Genomic DNA, 25360 nt, shown 5'->3' on the forward strand with positions numbered 1-25360 from the left:
GTAGGAACTTAGGGGTTCTCCCCGTATGTGAATTCTGAGCCCCTTTTCTCTTGGAAGGAGGCACTAGGCAAGAGAGAGGCCCCTGACCTGCTGCAGCTCTGCTGCTGAGGAGGAGCTAAGAGCAGTGCTGTGCATCTCGTCATCCCCATAGCCCTTCTCACACCCTACAGAGTAAAACGCCATTCCAGGTGAGGACAGTGGGTCACAGAGAGGCTAACGCCTCACCCCAAGCAGCAGATGCAGGGCACAGGCAGATTCGCCCTTAGACATGCAAAGAGCAGCTTCCCCACCGTCTTGGGTCAGGGAGCCCTGCTTCTGTGTTGGGGGGTGTCAGCTGGGATGTGGAGAGCCCCCAGAAAGAGGATACCAAGGAATTCTACTCAGGCCTAGGCCCTGAGGGAACAGCCCAGCTCCACTGAGCTTCCAGGTAGATGGGCTGCAGCAGATGCCTCCGGCCGGCACTCACTGGGCACCTGCTGCTTTGCAGGCATGGAGGCCATGGCAGCCAGCACTTCCCTGCCTGACCCTGGTGACTTTGACCGGAACGTGCCCCGGATCTGTGGGGTGTGCGGAGACCGAGCCACAGGCTTTCACTTCAATGCGATGACCTGTGAAGGCTGCAAAGGCTTCTTCAGGTGAGTTCTCCCTGAGGGCAAGCAGGTGGGGGAAGGAAGCAAGGATTCCCCTGAACAGGACCCTTGCATTTCCCAAGTCGCCTTCCTTGTCATGCCTCTGAAACATGCCAGCTCTCATGGATATGGGGGTGGGGGTGGCAACCAGGTCTTAGCAGGGGGATCTTCTTCCTCCCCTTCCCTTAGCTGCAGCTGTGTCCTCTGAGCCCCCCGGAAAATTCTTTACTAAGGTTGCTTTGTAGGTCCCCATCTTTCCATTACTCCTTAGGCCCATAGCCTCTGCACTAACCCTGTGCCCGTCCTCCTAACTGGTCAAGAATCCCAGTTCTCTGATCTGAGAAAAAGGCATATGCTTGGGGAAGCCTGAGAATTTGACTCAGAACTTGTCTCCCCACCCCCTACCATCCAAATCAAACTGTTCCTTGGATCCAAGGAAACCATGCCCCATGTTCAGCTCTATTCTTAATCTGTGCTCACATGTTCACCTGTGGTTTGCTTGCCCCAGTTCAGAAAGCCAACCTCAGAGTGCCCAAACTATGCCGGTGATGCACCAACATTCCTGTTCAGCTGGTCCATTTTCTCTGCGGCAACCTCTTCTCCTTTTATGTGAGTCTAGCATCACAAGTGCATAAGGTACTACATAGGCCAAAGGAAATATGTCCCCATTCAGTGTGTGAAGGATAGGAAAGGGAAAGTGATAGATTGCAGGATGAGACAGGGAACCATGAGAAATTAGCATTTGACATATAAGATTGAGAAAAAGAAAGGAAGTCCTGGAAGAAGGAAGCCACCAAAGAGATTTTTATATAATGTCTTATTGGAGGCAAGTAAAGGCCCAGGCTTCAGCCATTAAGAGAGGAAAGAGGGAGTCCAGAGGAAGGTCTGAGCTTTGGGGTCATGGGCTTGGCAGAGTGCATTGGAGGGGGGACCTGAGTGGCCCTCTCCCCCAGTTCAGGGACTCCTGGCTCCTTACAATCATGACTCCTGACTCACCTGCCCTCTGTCCCAGGAACAAGCAGGCCTTGAGTTTCATTGCCCTGAGCAGTCGCTGAGCCTCAGGGTTTCTGTGGGTGCTAATTGCCTGTTTGGCCTGGCCCAGTGGCTGCTTGACTTCCTGGCAGGATGCTCCCATCTTGGGGAACCAGACCAGCCACATCGCTGGCTCCAGGTCCTGTTGCCACGTAGCTCTGGCCCAAAGCCTGCACTTCCTGTGGGGTGGGCCTTCCAGAGCTGGGCCGTGTGTCCCAGGGGCCACTTGGACCTTCCCTGGCAGGACCTGGGAATGGGGAAGCTGGTTTCTGAGTAATAATAGAGAAGGGGTCTGGGAGCCCATAACAGGGCCTACTTCCTATCATTATATCAGTCAGAAATGTGTGGGCAGTAATGCTGACTGTCCCATTAACTAACTGCATGTCCTTGTTCAAATTCTCAGTTTCCTTGTTTTGGTTACCCCAACTCAGCACACGGGCATGTGAATATCAGACCCTTCTACTATGCAGAGTGAATCTGAGGGTCAATGAGATGACATGTAAAAGTGCTTTCAAAAAAGCATAAAGTGCAATATAAGTATATTGTTTTTGAATCTGATGTGTCGATACTGATGTCCTCAGTGGAACTCTGCCTTAAAAAACAAACAGAAGTCTTTCTCACCATCCACCCTCCTTTTGTTTTTTTTCTATTACATCCTCCCTCAGCCGATTTTAATGAGTATCTACGATCCAGGTATTGGGAGAGGTGCTGGCAACATGGGACTCTCCCTGGAGGGCCTACCTCACGCACTCACGTCAGCACGTATGCATGACTGTGTCTCACCTGGGTGCGTGTGCTGTGTGGGCCACTCTCCCCTCCTCTTTCCAGGCCCTCACAGAGCCTGTTGCTGACCGGTGGCTGCAGCCCCTGCCTCAAGGGCTGGGCAATGGACAGAGACCGCTTTTGTTTTGTCACCCTGTCCTCAGTCTGCCTTCTAGCTTTACTGTCCTCCTTGATGGCTGAGTCAGGCTGCACTTTCTGGAGAGCCAACATCTCTAGTTTGGCTCGAATTGTAACTCACACACACACACACACACACACAATTTTTATCTTTTGTAGACTCTGTGTTTGCAAATTTGGCTTGCTGCTAAAATTTACTTGTTGTCAAATTAATACTCAAGTGCTTTTGTGGTCATTGGCAGACACGTGGGGGCAGAGAACTGAGTCTCCCAGGCACACACGCCTACAGAGGCCAAGCCAGGTGACTTCACCTTAGTCTCAGCTCTCGTGCTGTGAACAAGCGTCCTCGTAGTCTATTAGTCACTTTTTCTTTTGCATCTTTGTGCTTTTGATGATGATTTTACTGTGTTGGCTGCACCCCAAGCATAGTGAGGAAGTGCTGTCAAGTGTCCCTGAAGGCAAGAGAGTGTGTGATATGCCACGCGGGAAAGTCCAGGTGTTAGGTGAGCTGCATCAGACATGAGCTAGAGTTGTCAGCCAGGAGTTTAACGTGAATGAATCAACAGTATATATCAAATAAGGTATATTACACAGAATACAGTGTATTCATCAATTGACACTGGTGACAACTTCAACCTGTGTTTCCCGAGGAGCCATGGTTTCTACTCAGTATTTATTCAGTGTTCACGGCAACTTTATCGAATGCAATTACTGTGAATTGCAAGTAAGGACTGAATATATATGTGATTTCCCCTTTTCATCCCCCCTAGCCCCCAATTTCTCCTCCTTTGCATCATCCAAATTCTATTTGGCATTTTTCCATTTTAGTCTAGTTCAAATAGTTGTTCTAGAATCCTTTTGTAGCTTTTATCTCTGTGTGAAATCTTGATCCGAAAGGAAAAGTTGTGTCAGTGGTGGAGCCTTCTCTGTGGCAAGCACCCCATCCTTGACACAGAGGTATGGCGATAAGTGCTATTGTTATAGAGCAGCCCCGATATTGAACGGGTTCCTGGCTGTGGGTCCTCACCCGCGCGCTTAAAAGGGACTTATGAATACTCCACTACAGGCACACACAAAAAGTTAATAAAAGGTTTATTTACAAGGGAAAAGGAAATAAGGAAAATGTACAACTCAGGGAGAAAATAGGGAAATAAAGTCTTTAATGCGTCCTACCCGATCCGACGACCTGGAAACCCAAAGTCACTCTCAGAGCTGGCCGGACAGCTGCGAGCTGGCGGAGAGCCAAAATGGGGATCCCCCAAAGCCCACGTGTCTGCCTTTTATATCCACCTGGCTGCTTAACCCCACCCTCAGGTCCCAGTCACCTTCCCTTTGGTGGTGATGGGATTTGGAGTTCCCAGTGTCTTTGGCTTTGGCCTGGGGTGGGGGTGGAGTCCACAAAGCCTGTATGGAATTAGCTTTAGGACATCCTTTTCCCCCTAACACTATCAAGTCCTTGCTTTCAGGGAGCCTACTCAACCCCTCGTGGATGGCTTCTCTATCTTGTCTTCTTTCTCCCTCTGCCTCTTTGGTGAGGTCACAGTGAAGCTGTGTGCTGCCTGAGCCCCAAGATCACAGAGATGGGTGAGAAATGCCCTCTTGTTTGCTAGCCCCAAGGTTCTTGGGGTCTTGTGAATTAAGGGTCTTATGGAATACAGAGAAAAATGCAGTTTGGTGAGGACCCAAGAACATGAGGAATGTTCTGGCTTTCCCTAAGTTTCCCCAGCTGATGTTTGTAGGAGGAGCTGCCATGTGAAGGGAAGTAAGAAATGAGGCAGATGTCCAATGACTTAAAATTTAAAGTGCTTAAAGACAATAGACTAAATGAAGAGGGGGAGGGCCTGCATGGGGCATCCTGTGGGCACCAGTGAATGAATTACTGAGAAGTCAGTGTTGCAGGAGAGAACTTTGTCCAGGGCAGCTTGACAACCGACCTCACTCCACAGCTGCTCAAGGATGTGAATGGAAGAGGGGGTGGGGCGGGAGGAGAATGGATAGGCTGAGAGTAGTGTTCCGAAGCTTTGTTAGAGGCCAGAATATTTGGAGAAGGAACGTCACTGGAGTCGTCAAGAAAGCTGCAAGATATGCTGAAGACCTTTATGTATTTTTGGTCAGTGTTCTAATTCTTTAGGAATCTGATCATCTAATCAGGGCTCGTTTGCATAAATTCCCTCGCAGCAACCCCCTGCGACACTCTATGCTATGGCAGAACAGGGTCCATGGAGAGGATGGCCAGGGGCTACCCACACTTCCAAACCCCCCATTTCTTTTTTTTTAAAGATTTATTTTCTTTATACAAGAAGCGGGGTACAGGCCAGATGCACGGAGGGTGAGTGGGTTCACCAGAGACAGAGCAGGGAACAGAACAGGCCGACTGACGAAATACACTGCTGAGAGGAGCAGCAGGCAAGGCAGGAGAGGTCTGCCACACAATGTGGACCCTTGCCGGCCAAACGGCCGGGATAAAACCAGCACTGCAGAGGCTGCGGGCAGCTTCATAGTGCGGTGCTCAACCGCCTGCACCACCAGGGGACTCCCCAAACCCCCCACTTCTACCCCAATACTTGTCCTAGAGGAGTCCTTCCAGGGGCCTTTGTTTTACCCCCTCAGGTTTGGGGGCCCAGTTCAGACCGCTGCTCCGGCTTGGATTAGATGTAGTAGATTCACAATGAGCACCATGTTATGTAAGAATACCAGAGCGTGGAGTATCAAACAGATCTCAACTCTAATCCTAGCTTTCACACACATTAGCTGTTTTGACATTAAGCAAGTTATATAACTCCCCAGTGCCTTTTCATATCACTTATGAAATAGGGGTAATTCTCTTCCTGAAAGGCTCCTGTGAGCCTTGAGAGGACATGTGAGGTGCTGGTATAGGAGGCGCTCGCTAAGCCACAGCTGTTATTGTTCCTTTGTTGTGACTTATTTCTGAGAACAGACAATCCTTCCCTCTCCTCTAACATGGAACCAGGAGTGGGTGTGACCAGGTGTGTTGGCAGCGGTCTCTGAGAAAAGGTGCCTGAACAGAAGTACTTAAATATCATGTATGAGAAAGGCAGAGCTGGGCCAGGGGCTCTGAGAGATCCCCCCACATTACTCAGAGTTCCCCAGTCACTGGCTGGTGCTCAGAGCATCTGGACCATGGTCTGGTCGATGGCCACTGTAACTTGCCCAAAGACCAACAGCACATAAAGTAACCGTGTGTTTAGAACTCTGCCTGCAGGGCCTACCCCGGGCACACAGGGAGGTGTGAGATGTAGACATGGGGCTTGCTTCCAGGTCTCAGGTCCTCCCTCCCGGGGATGGTTAAATAGCGCCTTCTTCAGCCGCCCTTCAGCACTCTTCCCCGACCTTCCCTGCTGGCTTCTCTCCTTCCTGCTTCTAATGCTTCCTTTGTGCCAGCTCCTGTTTCCTTTATTTAATACTAACAACAATCCCTTGGTAGGGCTGTTTGCATTTTATAGACTTGGGAACTGTGACAGCAAGGGGAGTTTGAGTAACTTAATCAAGGCTGTGCACTAGGATTTAAACCCCAAGCAGATCAGTCTAATCAAATCCTATATTTCATTTTAAATTTTTAAATAAAGTGGGTGGTGGGGCCTCCCCTGGTGGCACAGTGGTTGAGCGCTGGGCTGCGAAGCTGCCTGCAGCCTCTGCCGCGCTGGTTCGATCCCTGGTCATCAGGCGAGGGTCCCACATAGCGCGCAGACCTCTCCTGCCGCACCCGCTCCCCTTAGCAGTGTATTTCGTTGGTCTGCCTGTTCTGTTCCTCGCTCTGGCTCTGGTGAATTCTCTAACCCTCCCGCGCTTCTGACTGTACCCAGTGCTTGTATAAATAAATAAATCTTAAAAAAATAAAAAAATAAAAAATAAAATAAAGTGGGTGGTGGCTTGTTCTTTTGAGAAATGCGTGTGTGTGCTTTAAGAAAAGACGCGAACATTTCAATAGCGCCTGTGAGGGAAAGGTCTTAGTCCCATTCTCAGGCTCCTGCCTCCTCCCCAAAGTCATTGCTGTTACCAGCTCACGGCGTTTGCTTCCAGATCCTTTATAGACATGTGTGGCCACATGTCTGTGTGTCTGTACACTCACCTCTGCATTTGGCTTTTATTGACCTAGGAGCGTTTCTGCAAGCATGTTGCGTTTCAACATTTCTCCTCTGTCGTTTCCATGGCCAGCTTGTGTGATACGAGACTTCAGGTGAACCCGTTCTCAGTTGAAGAGCATGCAGGTTCCCTTTTGCTCCTCCAGTAACTGCCTTTGTGCGTGTGTCCCTGGGCCCGTGGAGGACCCACCCACAGGATGTGTTCCTGGAAGTGAATTCACTGAGAAAGACTCTGGATTTTGCATATTGGTGGATATTGCCAAACAGCCCTCAAAAAAAGAAACCTGTGTTCTTTGCTACAATGTTTATCTGTTTTCCTTTAAAGTTGTTTTTCAAACTTTCCTGCTGAGACCCCTTGGTGTGTCACATACAAATGTGGCCTGTGGGTCCCCCATCAGACACAGAGGGCTTTTGTGTCGGGAAAGCCACCAGGCTCCTGGAGCCTCAGCAGGTTCTGGAAACTGTAGACTCAGAGCTCAGTGGAGGCAAAGTCCAGAGCTGGCACTGGGCCCCAGCCTTGGGTCATATAAGGTATGTCTCTGCTGGCAGGGGCTCCCTACTCAGAGATACCCTGCTGTCCCAGACCCGGACCTCTGTCCCTGGGCATTTGATGCTTTTGTGAGCTGCTATCTCTCATGTTTTGATGAATTGGTCTCTGGCATAAGAATCGGTCAATGTCCTCTCTCACCCCTGGCTTTCTAGAAACTGCATCTATATTTAGCCTGGTTGCACCACTCCTACCCCTTTTCCTGAGCTGAGGTATAATTGCCAACCATCCAGAGGATGACAGGGTCCAGGCTTGGCGAGTAGCTGTGGTAACAGGCTCCCATGGAAACCCGAGGCTCTTGTTTCTCAAACCAAACCAGCTTACAGGCAATTATTGTTGGGAGAAAGGCAGGGCAGGGCGTGGCTCCGCAGGACAAAGTACAAAGCTGGGGCCAGTCTGGCTGCCCTGACTCCTTGTGGTCAGAGGCTAGATGACAGCCACGTGTGTGGAAGTGCCCTCGGCGGCAGGAGGGGAAGATCTGGGCCTCAGAGTCCACAGGCCCTGTGGCTGGCAACTACCTGTGCCAGACCACACACACCTGAAATCCATCTCCCAGATCTGGGCTCCAGGAAGGACCGGGGGTGGCCTGGCGAGGGGGTATCCATCCCCTGGACACTGACCCACACCCCAGAGTGTGATGATGCTCTTTATGATGTGTGACCCCATCTTCCCAGTTACATTCAATTCCAGAGTCTTTCTCCTGATTCTATACTTAAAGGAGCCAGGGAGAGCTAGCTGCTTTTAATAATAATAATTTTATAGTATCATGTTAATAGGCTGCTTCCTGCATTACTCAAATCATGTGGAGACATACTACAAGGTTGCGCTTTGGGACAAGGTGTGGCCAAAGGTAAAAAGCACAGGACTTGTAACTCCTTCCTTCTTTCCTCCCTTCTTCCCTCCCTCCCTCCCTCCCTTCCTTCCAGAATTATGGACATTCTGGATCCTGACCACAAAGTGGGAATGAAGTAACAGTGGGGAACAGTCCCATGTCCTGGAATACACTGATATTCCCTGTGGTGATGAGACAACCCCATTTCAAGTCGCCCTAACGGTCGCCCTAACCAAATACTTCCATGTTCCCCTGTCCCTCCAGCAAGCCACAGCAGAAGCTCAGGGGGAAAGGTTTCCTATTCCATAAATGTCGGCAGCAACCAGGTCTATAGTCTCTCCCTGGGGAGACCCTGTAGGGGCAGGGTTTGGTGGGCTGGACCCCCACAGCCTGGCGCTATTCCACCTCCCTGCAGAGCCCTGCCCGCTGGTGGGCCTCCTGGGTAACCAGGATAGTGGCAGGAGGGCCCCGGGGAACCCAGTCCGACTGAGCAGCAGTGCCTTGGCAGCTCCTTGGCTGCATCTCTGTGGTGTTAGCACTTTGAGTTTCAGGGATAAAAATAGTATTTTCAATCCAGGAAGCTAAAAGCTAAGCTTCTCATCCCTAAGATTTCCAACTTGGGAGTCTTCACATCTTATTGAATTGCCTCCTGATGAGTGTCCTCACCTCAGTGGTCCCGTCTGTGAAATGGGGCTCCACTAAAGGTCTCTGGGCATCCTTGGGATCTGAGTGTCTCACTGCTGGTGGTCGCCCGCAGAACTGATCTTCTGGCCTCCTCCCCCCATCCCCAGTTCAAGTCAGTTTGGTCCCCATTTGTCCATTTGCTAAAGCAGGATTGTTGACGGTAGAGTGTTTGCCCTAACTGCCCGTGTGCCTTCCAGAGGTGAGCAGTGAGATGTCTCAAAGGTGAGAAGGTGAGCAGTGAGTCACAGTGTGACAGCTGGAGAAGGTGCTCTCACCAGCTGATCTCCGGGACAGAGAAATGGTTGAGTCTGGCCTCTGTCTTGGAGGCTTGGGCATCTCCATGTCTCTTTGGAAGATGCTGCTACTCACAGTGATTCTGCCACCATCTTTCCCCAGAGAAGTCCTCTCACCTGTCCTGGGGCAAAAATGTGGAAACACAGGGAAGAGTTAGAGGAACCTCCAGAACACAGATGATGAGAAGCCCCCAGGGAGCTGTCCTTTATGCAGCCTCAGCAAACCCCAGGTGGTGTGGCTGGCAGCTGGAGAAAAAACTGGAATTAGGAAAATGAGTCCACGCTTGCACACACTCACTTTTGCACAGGATGCCAGGGGTATGCTGGTTTGTTAGCAAATATCCCTGTGGCAATTTTCTTTTTATAGAACACTTTCTTCCTCTACTTTTTGGAAAGTCAAGGCCAGACCTCAGGGCACCTCCCCACCCCCGCTCATCTGGCCTCTTCTCTTTTTGGACAGTCTCTTGGAGACAGAGCTGGTGCGAGCAAGGTCTGCTAGGTCTGCACTGCTTGGCCCAGCCCTTCCCCCCCCTCCAGGCCCCTGTGAGTGTGTCTGTCCCTGGATCAGGGAGGCTCCAGTCACACATCTCTGGACTTGAGAACACGTAAAGCTGAGACTGACATCCTCTCATCTCCTGGTGCCTCCCCAAAAACGATGAGGACAACTCTGCAGATTTCAGTATTTAAAAAAAAGGAAGAAGAAGACACACAAATTCATTCATATATTCCCTACCTAATTTATTTTTTATTTTTTAAAGATTTATTTATTATTTATACAAGCACTGGGTACAGTCAGACGTGCGGGAGGGTGAGAGAATTCACCAGAGCCAGAGCGGGGAACAGAGCAGGCAGACTGACAAAGTACACTGCTGAGGGGAGCAGCGGGTGACAGGAGAGGTCTGTGAGCCATGTGGGACCCTCCCCTGCAGCCGGGGATGGAGGCTACAGAGGCTGCAGGCAGCTTCGCAACCCAGCGCTCAACCGCTGTGCCAAGGGGGAGGCCCTCCCTACCTAATTTAAAAGAGAGGGGGAAGGAATAGAGTACTGTAAAAGAGCAGGAAAGCTTTGGGTGCCAGCATAGGCAATGACAGGGCACAGTTGCTGCACACAGCCTGGGTGGAGGGCGGCTACTGAGAGTGGCCCAGCTACGATGGTCCCCAGTCCTCTGGGGAAGAAGTGGAAGTCTGGGGACCCAATGAGCAGGTCTCCCTGGCCACAGTCCCTGCAAGGTGTTCTCCCGAAGCCTGGGCTGAGAAGCTGGGACATCAGCGACTCAGTGCAGGGCCTGTACTCTTTTGGCAGGAGAAGCATGAAGCGGAAGGCGCTGTTCACCTGTCCCTTCAACGGAGATTGCCGCATCACCAAGGACAACCGGCGCCACTGCCAGGCCTGCCGGCTCAAGCGCTGTGTGGACATCGGCATGATGAAGGAGTGTGAGTGTTGGGGCCCAGGGCTGGGTGCTGCTGTGCAGGTTTGGCCCGACGCCTGCCGGCCCTTCCTCAGTAGTGCATGGCATCAGGGGCCAGGAGCTAGGGTCTAAGTGGGTCCAGAAGCATGGGCCAGGGTTGCTGGATCTCAGGAGTCAAAGGCACCAGGGGTCCCATAAGCCCCTCTAGGGTCTGTATGTATCTTAGAGGCCTTTGAGGAGGCAAAAACATGGTGCAGTCTCATGAAACCCCCAGGGCAGCCTTCCAAGATGTTATCACACCTCCTCTATCCTGTTCCCTGGGTCTGTGGGGGAAAGGATGAGGCTCAAGATTTCGGGACAGAGAGCTGCTTGGAGGAAAGACAGGAGGGGCTGGAGAATAAATATTCTGAGCCTGGCTAGCATCCCGTTCTGTGCCACCCCAGCCTTCCAATCTTCCAGCCCCCAAAACAGATCTGAGGGCTGTGCCCAGGGAGGCCAGGTAGGAAGAGTCTGTGAAGGGAAGCATGACTCCCAGGAGACCCTCTAGAGCCAATGGAGAAACAGCAGCAATGCTGTGACACTTCCTTTCCAGCTCTGGGGTTGAAGGAGAGGTCCAGGGGGGCAGGTGTATATTTTCCGACTCACTATTGAAAACAATCCCTGGACTTTGCATCTGAACTCTAGTACCAGTTATTTGATAACTAGAGTAGTCATCGAATTCAGAAGGCCCTGGGAGGGACTGGCTGGGCCCTCCCTGGGTGGAAGCAAGGGCCCTAGGCCAGCCCAGGCTTGGGTGCCCTCCACATCAGTCCCTGCTTTGCCCCTGGCTCACTGCAGTCTGCACCCTGACCCTGCTCTGACCCCGGGGTGGGGCTTAGGCCCTACTATGTTATGGACCTGAAGAGGGTACTCAGATGCAGGGCCATTTTGGAGAGAGGCAGAAGGAGGGGAGAAAAAGCAGTTCCAGAAGATGTGTCCAGAAAAAGGGGAAAGTCACAGAACAAGGTTTAGGGGAGAAGAAGGCTTTTCCTTAGTAGGGGAAAAATTGCTGCTGTTGGGAAACAGAAGCAGAGCAGAGGCTGTCACCTGGGCCTCCTCCTCGGATCTGGACAGCCTCCCCTTTCATGGGTCATAGCCCCTCACTCCTGATTCCTGCTCCCCAGCCAACACTGGCAGTCATGGAAGAAGTTTCCAGTCTGTAGTTCCTCCTCGCCCCTACGGGGCATGCAGGCTTGGGCACGCTGGCGGCTCCTAGCCCAGTCCCCTGCCCCGCCCTGCCTCCTGTGTTTATCCTGGAGCAGTGAAGGCCTGGGTGCCTCATGGGGCTGCTCACACGTTGGCTTCTCACACGCTGGGACTTGCTCTGTGCGAAGCACCAGGGTGGACACAAACAAAATGCAGCTCGCACAGCTCCTGTCCCTCCTCCCTCAGAGCAGCAGCCCCACAGGAGCCTGGGTGCCAAGGCTCAGCCAAGAATATATGGCTCAGAGTGACACCACTGGGCTTCAGCTGGGCTCTGCCATAGGCATGTGGGGAAGGGCCAGCTCCGCTGATGTCCCAGAGATTCCCTGCCTGTGATTCAGTAGGATGGAGATATCTCATTAATTGAGAATAAGGATGAACACTTAGCAACTATCTGAGACCCAGAAAGATGAAAATGTCAGGGTTGGAGTCATAAAACAAGTTGTATTCCAATGCAACGTCCCCTCCTAGATCCCCCCAGATCCCCACAGAGGTCACTGCATCCATGGTGACGAGATAGCCATGAGTGAGTCAGGGGACCCTTCCCCTGGGACACCATGTGGGGCGGGAGGAGTAAGGGGGAACAATCCAGAAATGGATGCCGCCTCCAGCACCCAGTCAGCTTTGAGCCTCAGCTACCCTGGCCCTAGCCTTCGTCCTCCCCCAGCCCTGTGCCACCTGTCCTGCTTTGCCCAGGATAGCCCGTGCCTATTGTTCTTGTGACGCCCATGCAAGAGCTGCACAGAGTTAGGCCTGGACTGGTGGGGATGAGTTCTCAGGGCCTGAGCCCCTGACGTAGGAACCTTGGGTGGGCGCCAGACTCATCTTTCCCTACTGAAGGGAAGATTCTGCAGGAAGAGCTGTAGTCCCCTGCTTCAACTTAGCCCTGCTTGGGAAGCCTGGCAGTGTTCTGGGCCTGGAGCTGCCAGCACAGAACCTTGGGAGAGCTATTCACATCTCACCTGTGCTGGCTGCTGTCCCCACGGTCTATCCTTCCAGAGACAATTGAGTGTCAACATTTGTAAAACCACAAGACGCCCCAGGGCTCCCTATGAAGGGAGCTGAGAACCCAGGGTATTAGCTCCCTTTATGCTGCTTTCTATCTCTACATCTGCCACTGGCTGATAGATCAGGAGCTGCTCCCAAACCTGATATGTCTGTGTCATTCATTTGGAAAAAAATGTATCTCCACTTCCATGATATGCTTAGGCCAGCAGGGCCAACCTGAAATGTTGTTAAGTTGTTTGCATTTTTAGATCTTGGCTTCCTAACTCCATTCTAGATTTCATGGGACAGGGACATTTTGCACAGAAATGACTTGCTCGAAGCCATTTATGCACTGAACAAAGAACTTCAAAGGAAGGCAGAAAAGCTACTGAGGGTTGATAGGGATTTCACAGTCCATGTCTACAGATCACGACCTTGTTCACTAAGAGTTCGTCAAATGTTCTTTCAGAATTTATTTGCTCTTATTGTAGGTCAGTGGTTTTTGACTCCAAAAGAGGTGTCTTCCAACATGAAATTGATGTTTTTTTTAATAGCAATTCATTGATAAAATAATAAAAACATCTCCTATGAATTTGATAATCCCTTTAAACAATTTATTTTATCAATCACAACAGCATCTGCATATGTGAGAGACTTAAAGGGCTGCAAGGCCTTATTTGGAGCCAGCAGTTGTTAGCATTTATTCCTCTAGTTCTGCACACAGGAGGCTGGTGGTTATTTGATACAAGAGAGATAGTGTTCCAGCATTAACATTGAACCTTCTCAACTCTGTCCTTTTAAAGTAAATCATTTGTAAACTTTGCTACTTCTGTGTTTCACACTCCTCAGTGGGATTGGGACACCTTGTGTGTCAGGACTCTACGGCTGAGAGGCAGTCTCACTGAGAAGTCAGAGCTGATAAGAATCAAAGGTGGGATGGGGGTAGTGGTTGCGATGGGCTGGATTCTAGAGCCGCACTGCGAGGCCTAGATACCAGCTTTACCACATGTCGGCTCTGTGGTTTTGAGCAAGTTGTATAACCTCTCTAAACCACAGCTCCCTCACTTGCAAAAGGGAGATAATAACATCTGCCTTAAGGGATTGTTACAAGGACAAAATAATTGAGTTAATATATGAAAAGCACTTAGCATAGTGGCCAGTACATAAAATAGTCTCTGACATCCATTTTTATTAACATGGCTTTTTAACACATAAACCTTGATCGCCAGGCTTTCCAGTTCCTAAGAGATTAAAAGTAACTCTCTGAAAAAAAAAAAAAAAAAAGTAACTCTCAGTGGAGAAAGAGTCAATCTCAGACACCAATCAGAACACACAGCATAACCGAAGGGAAGACAGAGTTATGAAAAGTAGCACAATAAATCTTAACAGGTTGAGTCATAGATACAGGCAACAGCTCTCTATAAGGTCACAGCCTTTTTCCTGAAAAGTCCATGAGTTGTTCAGAATGATGCCTCTGAATTATCAAGAAAAGGTTACTTGTTGTTACAAGTATCCCATTACAAGATATTCTGTCCTGAAAATATTTCAATCACTATTATTTTTTTTAATATTTATTTTATTTATTAATGCATACAAGAGTTGGGGTATAGGCCAGAAGTGCGGGGATGAGAGGATTCACCAAAGACAGAGTAGGGAGCAGGACAGGCAGAGCTACTGAAATACACTGCTGAGGGGAGCAGCGGGTGAGACAGGAGAGGTCTGCTGTGCCATGTGGGTTAGCTCCCTGGCTGGGGATTGAACTTGTGCTGCAGTGGCTGTGGCTAGCTTGAAAGCACTGAGACTTAACCCCTGCGCCACTAGGGAGGCCCTCAATCACTATTAAGTGTAACAGCTAAGTAAGTCTTGCTCAGTCTGGCCTGCATGTGGTGTGTGCCTTCGCAACACTGCATTACACCAGCCTTGGTACACTTCTCACTGTCCACTCCTGAGCCCAAGGCATTGGCCAGCACCTCGTAGGCATGATCAGTGTTAGCGTGTTGGGTGTCCAATCTGTCAAGACTTTTGAGTTAGCACCATGGCCAGGACACCCCCCTTAGCCAGCCTTTTTGGGGGAGACATGAGAATTGTAATGTGTGGTCCCTGCCCATAAGTAGCCTATAGTCTAGTGAAGGAGACCTTGAGTTCTTAGACTCCCTCCATATACAAGTATTTATTGGAAACCACACTAGCTATAAATATTACAGAGTGGAAGATAATTGCATGTCAGTGTGAGGGGGAAACTAGACATAGCACAGAAATAAGAAATGAGGGTTCCATGGCAATAGGGAAAGCTGTACACTGGCACTCAGATCAGAGAACCTCCATGGCTGTTGGGGAGAGAAGACTGAGATCAGGGGACATCAGCAGAGGTGGGAATCTGGTGGCAAAAAATGAACATACCATAGTCATGGGTCAGCACCCCCAAAATGAGTCAAGCAGACACCGTGTCTAGGGCTACTGGGAAATGAGCTTGGGAAGAAGCCAAGAGGTAGAAAGAAGTGAAATTGTGGAGAATCTTGACATGGGCTTGTCAAGACTTTGCTGGTTGTAGTAACTAGGAAAAATCCAGAAAAAGACTGTGCACAGGAGCGACCCCATAAAGTCACAAGGAATTATCAAAGCGCTTTTGGGTTGAGGAGCATGCCTGAGGGCACTGCAGCTCGGCTGACAGAGCCAGCCCCAGCCTAGGCTCATCACCAGCTCCGCCTGACCCTCAGATGAGCAGGAAAGACCAGACACCTAATCTTAGCTTCCCCAGGCAAGAGCCTTGTGCCCTGCCTTGAATGGGATGTTCCCTGCTCCTTCTTCTCCCACCCTACTTGACCTCTTAGGGTCTAAGCAGACACCCTCCGTGGGAGGAGGGTTGGCAGTTCCTTGGGCAGGTGAGTCAGTACCCTGGGCGTGGCCTCCTCCCAGGCTCCTCTTCACGGCTTACCTCAGCTGCGGAGGGAACACATCTTTTGCCTCAGGTTTTCCTTTCCCACTGTGCCCAAGGCAGTGTGGGCTTTCTCCCATCCTCCTCAGGCTCTCCCCCCTCCCCAATTTCTCTTGTCCCCTCTGAGGGACCGGGGTCTCCTTTAAGTACAGAACCCCCTTACTGCGGGGTTCTGGTTCCTTTCCCTACTCTTGTGAAACGCCCCAGTTCTGTGGGCAGCTGCCATGGCACCAACAAGTAGCTACAGGCTGCAGGCCCCAGTGCCCACTCCTGCCGTCAGCGCTCTGCAAGCCCTAGCCAGGAGGTCTGTTTGCCCGGCTGCTATGCCAGGCATCCCTGCTCCTGACCCCACCCTCCCAGGCAGCTGCCCCAGAGCAGTGAGGCAAATCCCCCAAGTCCCTGATGAGCCTGAAGGTGGACTTGGGGCTCTCTCTCATCAGTCACCCCAACTAGCAGATGAAAAGAATATGCAGATTAGAGCAATGAGGAATTATGGGGGTGGGAAGGAGATTCAAGAGGACATAATAACTTCCTTGGGCAGAAATTTCAAGACTGGACAGACTAAGGAAGACCGGTCTTGCAGGGGACCCAAGAGGCAAAGTCTTCCAGCATTAGAGTGGATGAGTGTTCCAATTCCATGTCTGAAAACGTGGACATGGGAATGGCCAGCAGGCGTCTCCTAGCTTCCCACTGTGACTGTTCACACAGTGGTGTTTCACCCTCTCTGCACCGGAATATCTCCCTCTGGATCATGGAATGTTGGGGGGGGGGGGGGAAGAACTGTGTTTAACTGTCTCTGCTCTGTCCTAGCGACATTCAGTGCTCAGGACAGCCGGTCAGCTCAGGAAGCTTTTATGATTCCAAATACAAACATACCCTTCATGGAGGCGGGAACGAAAAAGAAACCTTAGAAGACATTATATGGTCCAAACTTTTTGTTTTATAAATGAGAGAACAAAGGCCCAGAGAGTTTAAACAGTTTGCCCAGAGGACACAGCTTGTTCGGGAGAACCCAGCATCCTTAACCCCAGCCTACTCCGCCATCACCTCCTTTTCCCCCCCACTCTCATACATTTGCGCTTTCATAGAAACCCTCTCAACGAAAATCCAGATTTCCATCTCAGAGAGCTTGGAGTCTCCCGTGGCAGGAAAGGCCCTTGGAGGGAACACCAGTTCCCATCTTGTTCCCTTAGCACCTGGAGGGAGGCTTCCCCGAGGCGCTGCAGCCCAGCCCTCACTCACCTTCACCCTCCGTCTGCCCACAGTCATCCTCACCGACGAGGAGGTGCAGCGCAAGCGCGAGATGATCCTGAAACGGAAGGAGGAAGAGGCCTTGAAGGACAGCCTGCGGCCCAAGCTGTCGGAGGAGCAGCAGCGCATCATCGCCATCCTGCTGGAGGCTCACCACAAGACCTACGACCCCACCTACGCCGACTTCAGCCATTTCCGCGTATGTGCACCTGAGGGCTGGGAGGGTGAGCGGACAACGAGGCCAGCGCAGCCACCGCAAAGGCAGTGGGATGGAGGGACCGGGCATCCTGGCCTGGAGCTGGGGAAGGGACAGAGGCCGGCCTGTCCTTTTGGCACTCGAGAGGCCTGTCGGGGCCCGGGTGGGAAGGTGGCCCTGAAATGGGCGCTCCTGATTCTCCACCTTTACCTTCCAGCCTCCTGTGCGCCTGGGGGAGGATGGAGGGAGCCACCCCGCAAAGCCATGCTTAAGTTACACGCCTAGCTTTTCTGGAGACTCATCCTCCTCCTGCTCAGACCACTACACGTCTCCAGGTAAGTGCTCCTCCCGGCAAGCCCAAGTGGAAGAGGAGCCCACTGCCGCCCGCACCTGTCCAGGCTGCAGACAGTGGGTAGCACATTAGTTCTGCGTGATGCTCACGTCCCCAAACAAACTTTACCTTTTTTATTTTGACAATAGAGGGGTCACTACCCCAGGGCCTATGCTAGGAAGCAGGCCAAACCGGGGTTCCGACCCACAAGATCCTTCGAGCCAGACTTCTGTACCTGGCTCCCTCTCTGGGGTGACTGGTTCCTTTAAATGGTATTTTGAGTCTGGGGCCTTTGTGGTTTTTTTTTTTTTCCCAGTATTATTGAGATATAGTTAATATAAAACTCTGTATCAGGTTAAGGTGTGACTGATAAATATTGCAAAATGGCAGTAAGTTTAGTTACTATACATCACCTTACATAATGACAATGATTTTTTTCCTTTGCAACAGAACTTGTTAAATCTAGTCTCTTAACACATTTCAGATAAACAAGAGAACATTTATCTATGAATATCAGAGTCTTTGGAAGGTGAAATTTGGAGTGTAGGGAAAATGTGGGGTCCCCTGGTACCCTAACTTGGTAAGCCCTGGGAGACCACCAAGGCCCTGAAGGACCTGTCACCTCCAGCATATCCTTGCTTTCCCTCTCCTGCCATCCTCTTCCCGCCTCACCCTCTGTTGCTCTGGCCATTCATCCCTTTACCTCTTTGCCAACACTTGCCCTCCACTTGGAACACACAGGAAGGCAGGGATGGGACAGCCTTCTCCCCTCTGGGGAACTATAACCCACGAATACATTTCCACCAGACTCACTGATGGTTCTGTGCCCAGATCCAGAACAGGTAAGAGGGTCCCGGTGCCAACTGCAGAGAAATGCAGTGGAGCCAGACATTGAGTCTGCCCAGCCAGGAGTGACAGGAGGGAGGTGGTCAGGAGCTAAGAGGTGCTGGGCCCTCTGAGTCCCTAGCCTTGTAGGAATCCCTCCCCTGTATGCGTTTCCTCTCCCCTGCTTCCTGCTCTTTTCACTTGCTGGCATGCTCATTTATATGAATGAGGGTCAATCTGCATGTTGTTTGCAGGTCTGTACTTCAGCTTTTAGAGTCATTCCATATTACTTAGAGGTTTTATTTTACTTAGAAAAGAAGCTTTATTTATTTACTTGCTTAGAAGAACTGGGGTGTGGGCCAGAGGTGAGGGGTGGGGAGTTGTTGAGAGGATTCACCAGAGACAGAGTGGGGAGCAGAACAGGCAGATTGACTGCAATACACTGCTGAGGGGAGCAACGGGTGAGACAGGAGAGCTCTGCTGTGCCATATATGGGTAGTTCCCTGGCTGGGGATCGAACTCAGGCCCTAGTGGTGATAGCATTGAGACTCAACCCCTAGGCCACCAGGGAAGTCCTTGGGAGTTTTAACACCCGAAGTATCAAATTAATTGACTTGAGGTGCTTCCCATCCCACTATTATATACTACAGTATATACCTTTTTTAATTCAAACTAGTTAACACTTAAAATTTTTTTAAAATTTTTACAAAAGTAATATATGTTCTAAATGTAGGCATTTAGAAAATGTAACAAATTATGTGTATGTGTGTGTATGTTGCATATATCATATATGTATATATATTTATGATCCTACTACCCAAAAGTAATCACCCGTTAACACTGTGATATATCTCTTTCTCATCTTTTTTGTTAAACACATACTCACACAAATATTCAGAAATGGAATTGTATTATGGACAGTCTGGTAACTATTTTTTCTTTTCATAATAACAATATATAGTTGCATCATTTAATATGCATCTGGACTGTTGTTTTAAAAATACAATAACATTGTCTAAATCTCCTATCATTGGATATCTGGATTGCTTCCCAGTTTCCATTAAAGTTTGACAGTATGCTAGTGGCTAAATATTTATTCTTATACCAATTTTTTTCCTCATGATGAATTTATGGAAGTGGGATTACTGGTCAATGGATATACATAATTGTAGGGTTTTGGTCCCTCTCGTCAAGTAGCTGTCTTGATTACTTGCCCAAATACATTCCTCCTTTAGTGTCCCACCACTGCATAAGGGTTGCCTAGTGCCCTACATCTTTACAAATACTGGAATCAACATTTAAATATATATTTTTTTGGTTTACAGGTAAAGAGTATAGATGCTCTTCTATTTGGCAGTTCTTTGATCATTGGTGAAGTTGAACATTTTTTTCTACAAGTTTATTTGTTCGAAATACATATTTTATTTGAGATCACTAAGAGCAGTAGTATATGGTCTGGAGGAAATCTCATTTCCTGGAGTTTCTCCAGTCTTTTATTTCACTCCCCACTGTGATGAAGGAAGAGCAAGGAGAATCCTATAAGGAAACCTGGACTGAAGAGTGACCTTCAGGGAGAGGGGTTCATGCAGGATTCCAGCTGACCCTGCACCAGAATGCAGGAGTCCTCACAGCGTCAAGCGAGAGGAATCCTGGTTCATGTATCCTTAAGTAGTTCCTTGTCTTCCCTCATACTCCCCAGACATGATGGAACCGACCAACTTCTCCAACCTGGATCTGAATGAAGAAGACTCAGATGATCCTTCTGTGACTCTGGACCTGTCCCAGCTCTCCATGTTGCCCCATCTAGCTGACCTGGTCAGCTACAGCATCCAAAAGGTCGTTGGCTTTGCCAAGATGATCCCAGGGTTCAGGTAAGAAGCTTCTGGCACAGAAGTCAGAGATCACTAATTTGCTGCTTCCCAAAAGAGAGACTCAGGCCCCTCCCCAGACCTCCTAAATCGGAATCCCTGGGGTAGGCCCAGGAATCTGTGTTTTAAGAAGTACAACCAATTCAACATTATAAGCCAGCATCGGGGAGTTTTCTGCCCCCCACACTTTCTGGATGACAGAATGGAATCCTAAAGAGATTCAGTGGTCATTCAGGATGATTTTCTAGTGCTGGAATGAGTGTGTAGGAGCCAGGTTTAGAACTCCAAGTTCACTGCTATGTCCACCCTTGCTGGCTTGGGTCTAATCCTCATGTTATCCCTTTAAATCAAATCTACGTTAATCTCCCTCACCCAATTCTGAAACCAGAATGAAGTGATAGAGAGGAGAAAAGTTTGGGCATGAAGACTTGTGAAAAATTTAGGAACTTTGAAGGGAGACAAGTTTACTGGCACATATGACCTGGGCACCCCTTATCCAAATTTCCATTTAAAAAAATACTTCCTAACAATACTAAGACCTTGTTGCCAAAGCAGATACGTTTAAGAATGGAATAGAGATCCTTACTTACGGAATCATGTCTACAACTTTAATGCATTCATTCAAATGTCTTACTGTCTTGGTAATAACATTATGAATACTGCTTACATTTAAATAGTCACACAGTATAAAACTTCTTAAAGAACAGAGTATTGATGCTTTTAGCATCCATATAGTGGAAAGTAGTTACACCTAAATTCATATATATTTATATGCCATTCTTTCTAAAGGTCCATTTGGAACATGGCCATAAGATACAAATATTATGTGATTGAGAAAGATATAAATCAATATCAAGCACTATTATCATTTCAAATGGTACAGTCATTGCATTCATAGCAGCAGGCATGGAACGCTTCCTAGATGCTGGTGCTCGGGTTCAGTGCCAGAATCCTGAGGGCTGGAACATGATTTGGCATTGACCAGATCTTGATGGAAACTAATATGAGAAGCTGTGTATTGTTTTGTGACTGTCTCTGCTGTTTAGGGAAGCCATCAGTTACTGTTGAAATTACTGCGTTATCAGTTAGATGATGGTAATTCACAGATCTAAACCCGGTACTTCCAGTTTGTTTCTGCCCTGAGACAGCCGGCAGTTTGTTTCATGCCTCTCACCAAGCCAAATACAAGGGTATCTCCCATACTTTTCCTAGAATTAATGTGAGAATTGAAAAGAGAAAAAGATCAAGCAGAGTTGAGACATTCTTCTTACATTCACATTTCGATTACAGCAAAAAAGGGGAAGGGTCACTCTGGCAATCAGGCAGGAACAAGCTACTGAGTGTCACCCACGAGCTCAGCATCACGCTGGGCCTGGGATTTACCCTCCAGAGCCTAAACTTGGAACTGACAACACATTCCACTTAGCACAAGTTCCAACTCCCTCCTCCACTCTTCATTACTGTTTGCAAACTTCTTATGTTCCAAAAAAATCTTGTTTTGTGTAAACAGCTAGAGAAAAAACACTAAAGTGCCAATGGATACACTGTAGCATCCAGATCTATCTCAGTTCCAGGGAGCAGGGGTCATCTACAGGGGGTTCACCCATCCTTGCCTGGTGGGAAATTAGACGAGAAGACCCGGGAATCCCATCCAGATGCTAAGGTTTGATGACGGGGATTGCACACTTGGGAAAATTGTCCCAAAAGGAAAGTCATTTAGCCAGATTACCCAAGTGTGGCCCCATCTACTCTAACCTGAGCCCCTGTTTTTCTTCTCACCCTTGGCCGCTATCCCTTACACTTACCACATACACCCTGACACAAATAGGCTTACTCACACTTCACTTTCTCTCCCCACAGGTGTGCTGAAGTCTATCCCCTTCCTTTCCCTTCATCCTCATTTTTGCCAGAATTTATCCCAGCAGTGGTGGCCAATGTGATGTGTACATGAGCTGGCACTGGTGCAGCCCAGTTATTGATGCAAAATTGGTTCAGTAGATTCTGAACATCCTGAGATGGCTTCTCTCTTGAGCATGACTTGAGAAGCCCCAGGCAGAATGTGTTCCAATAACAGTGGAGGGGCCCTGGCAAGAGCGCTCATGGGGACACTGATATGGACGCTGTCTGTGGCCAAATGGAGGGAATGCTGAGCTTTGGCTAGCGCCAGAGTCCAGGCTCCAATGGGACCCACGTGGGGCCAGCTCAACTGCTCCCTGGTTCCACCAGTTTCTGCACTTAGGGGTTCTGTTTTTCCAAGAAGTGGAAGAACAATGGTTCCATCCCTGGTGACTTTGATCTTGCTGCCTGTAGGCAGGTTGGAAGGTGTGGGGAAGGCAGGATGAGACAACTGTGGGGGCGAGGTGGAGGCGGGCTGAGACACCAGTGTGGGCATGGAATCATAGTGGGGTGGTACTGGGAGGGCTGTACGGGGTGTGAACTGCACTTTGGTGTGGCCTTGGCCCTGCTCCTGCCTCCTACCTCCCCTCCCTCACCCTCTTGGTTTGCTCCCCAAAAATCTTTCTCCCTCATCTCTGCAAAAGAAATGCATGGAGAAAGTGGTATTAGGAGCAGCACCTAAATATTCAGGACCAGTGAGGGTTATAAGAACCAAGGATGACAGGTCTCACTGCCAAGAGAGAGCCCGGACATCTGGGATTAGTACCTTCAACCTCACTATCATTTCCATCCCACAAACTCCTTCCTGGGTCAATGGCCTATGCCCTTTCCTCAATGCTCAGTTGTTCATCTATCCTAAACAACTTTCTTATGTGACTCCTGGAAGCCAGGAGTCAGTGTCTGATTGCCAAGATAGATTTGTAAACAGTTGCTGCTAAGAACTAAGAGCTCTAAATGAGACCTGCTAGTGATATCTGGGAATCCAGGAGAGGGGAGCCGTCTTCTGCCTAGGATAGTGGGAAATGCCAGTCAGCAATACATTTCCATAGCACATCACAGGTGCCCAGAAGCCATCACCTGTGTGAAAACTGTAAGGCAGCTCCAGAAACAAAAGAACCTTGACTTTACAAGTGAATGTTATCAAACTTTTAAAAAAGATCTAATACCCACCTTGCTTTAAAATTGTTTTTAAAAATACAAGAAGGGGGAATACTCCTTAATATATTTTATGATGCCAACATTACCCTATTACCAAACCAGCACAAGGAAAGAAAACTATAGACCAATATCCCTGATGAGCAACAATGCAAAAATCCTCATTGATTACTCGCAAATCAAGTTCAGCAGTAAATCAGAGGGAATAGACACAGTGATGAAGTGGGATTTATTCCAGAGATATAAGGATTGCATATACACAAATCAACTGATGTAGTATATTATATCAACACATTTAAAGATAAAAATCATATATCAACAGAGGCAGAGAAAACATTTGGTAAGATTCAATACCTGTTTATGATAAAAGCTCTAAACAAAGTGGGAATAGAAGGACCTACTTCAATATAATAAAGGCCCATATACCAACAGCCACTATAATACTTAGTGGTAAAACCTGAAAGCTTTCCCCTTCGAGTTAGGAACAAGACAAGGATGCCCATTGTCACCACTTCTGTTTAACTTAGTATTAGAGGTTTTGTCCAGAGCTCTCAGATAAACAAATAATCCAAGATGGAAAAGAAGAAATCTAACTATCATTATTCGCAGACAATATTTTATTATCTATAGAAAATCCTAAAGACTACACCAAAAAAAACCCCAAAAAACAAGAAATGAATACAGCAAGGTGGCTGGTTACATAATACAGCAGTACAGAAATACATAATCTTTTTATATACAAATAATGAATGAAAGCAAAAAAAATTTTTTTTGATTATTACATTTATAATTATAATATTTATTTATAATATATTTATAATAATATCATAAACAATAAGCATATATTATTTATTATAGAATAATATATAATAATAGATATAGTACAACAATGCCAAAAGAATTAAATACTTTGGAATTAACTAACTCAGGAGGTAAAGGACCTATGCAACAAGAACTACAAGATGTTACTCAAGGACTTAGGGAGTAACTTAAAAAGATGAAGGATATCCCATGCTCATGGATGAAGAGGATCAAAATAATCAAAATGACTATCCTGCCCAAACTTATATATAAATTTAATGCCATCCCATCAAAATACCAGCAATCATTTTCAAAAAAAAATTGAACAAAAATATTGAAATGTATATGAAGCCACAAAAGATCTCAAATTACAAAGCAATCCTGAGGAAAAGGAGAGAAATGGAGGTATCACATTACCTGACTTCAAACTTCACTGTAAAACAACAGTGCTAAGAACAATGTGGTATTGGCACAAAAATGGATACATGGATCAATGGAATAGAAATGAAAGTCCAGAAATAAATCCACTTACATACCAACACCATAAAATGGGGAAAGGGCTCTTTAATAAATGGTGCTGAGAAAATTGGCAAGTCACGTGTAAAAAAATGAAATTGGATCACTTGCTAATCCCATACAAAAAGATAAACTCCAAATGAAGTAAAGATTTAGATATAAGACCTGCAACCATAAACTGTATAGAAGAAAAAACATTGGGAATATGTTCCATGACATTAATGATAAAGATGTTTGTGGTGACCCAACCCTCAAGGCAAGGGAAATAAAAGCAGAAATAACCAATTGGGACTATTCAAATTAGAAAACTTTTACACAGCAAAAGAAAATGCAAGATAATTAAAAGGACACCCTATTGAATGGGAGAAAATATTCACACAATATATAGCAAATTAATGGGTAATGTTTAATATATATAAAAAACTCACACAATTTAGCAATAATAAAACAACCCAATTAGTAAATGGGCACAAGATATGAAGAGACAGTTCACCAAAGAAGAAATTTAGAAGTCAAGAGACATATGAAAAAAAGGTTCATCAATACTTCCAATAAGATAGATGCAGATTAAAACCATGATGAGATACCGTCTCTCACCCATGAGAATGGCATATATTAAAAAGACCTCCAACAAGTGCTGGTGAGGACGTGGAGAAAGAAGAGCCCTATTACATGATAGGGAGAATATAAATGGGTGCAAATATTTTATAAAGCAATCTAGATTTACCTTGAAAAGAGAAAAATGGAAATACTGTATGAGCTAGTAATCCCACTCTTGGGCATCTATCCAAAGACTATGAAACCATCAACACAAAGAGATACATGCTTTGCAATGTTCATAGCAGCACTATTTACCATCACATCTAGAACACAGAAGCACCCTATCAACAAATGACTGAACCAAGAAGATGTGGTATTTTCATAAGGAA

At 47.9% G+C, this 25360-nt stretch overlaps 1 protein-coding gene across 1 annotated transcript in view; it reads left to right on the plus strand.

The window, feature by feature from the left end:
• Nucleotides 1-489: 489 nt before the first annotated feature.
• Nucleotides 490-25360, plus strand: part of VDR (vitamin D receptor) — a gene marked incomplete at both ends in the record, with an annotated part of 32636 nt that continues 7765 nt past the window's right edge. The window contains 5 exons of the mRNA XM_084254568.1: nt 490-635; nt 10323-10453; nt 16858-17042; nt 17257-17374; nt 19895-20066. Coding sequence (XP_084110694.1) covers nt 490-635; nt 10323-10453; nt 16858-17042; nt 17257-17374; nt 19895-20066 — 752 coding nt within the window. The remainder of the gene's footprint in view (nt 636-10322; nt 10454-16857; nt 17043-17256; nt 17375-19894; nt 20067-25360) is intronic.

This window comes from Talpa europaea, assembly GCF_964194135.1.
Source record: "Talpa europaea genome assembly, chromosome: 15".
Lineage (NCBI taxonomy): Eukaryota > Metazoa > Chordata > Mammalia > Eulipotyphla > Talpidae > Talpa > Talpa europaea.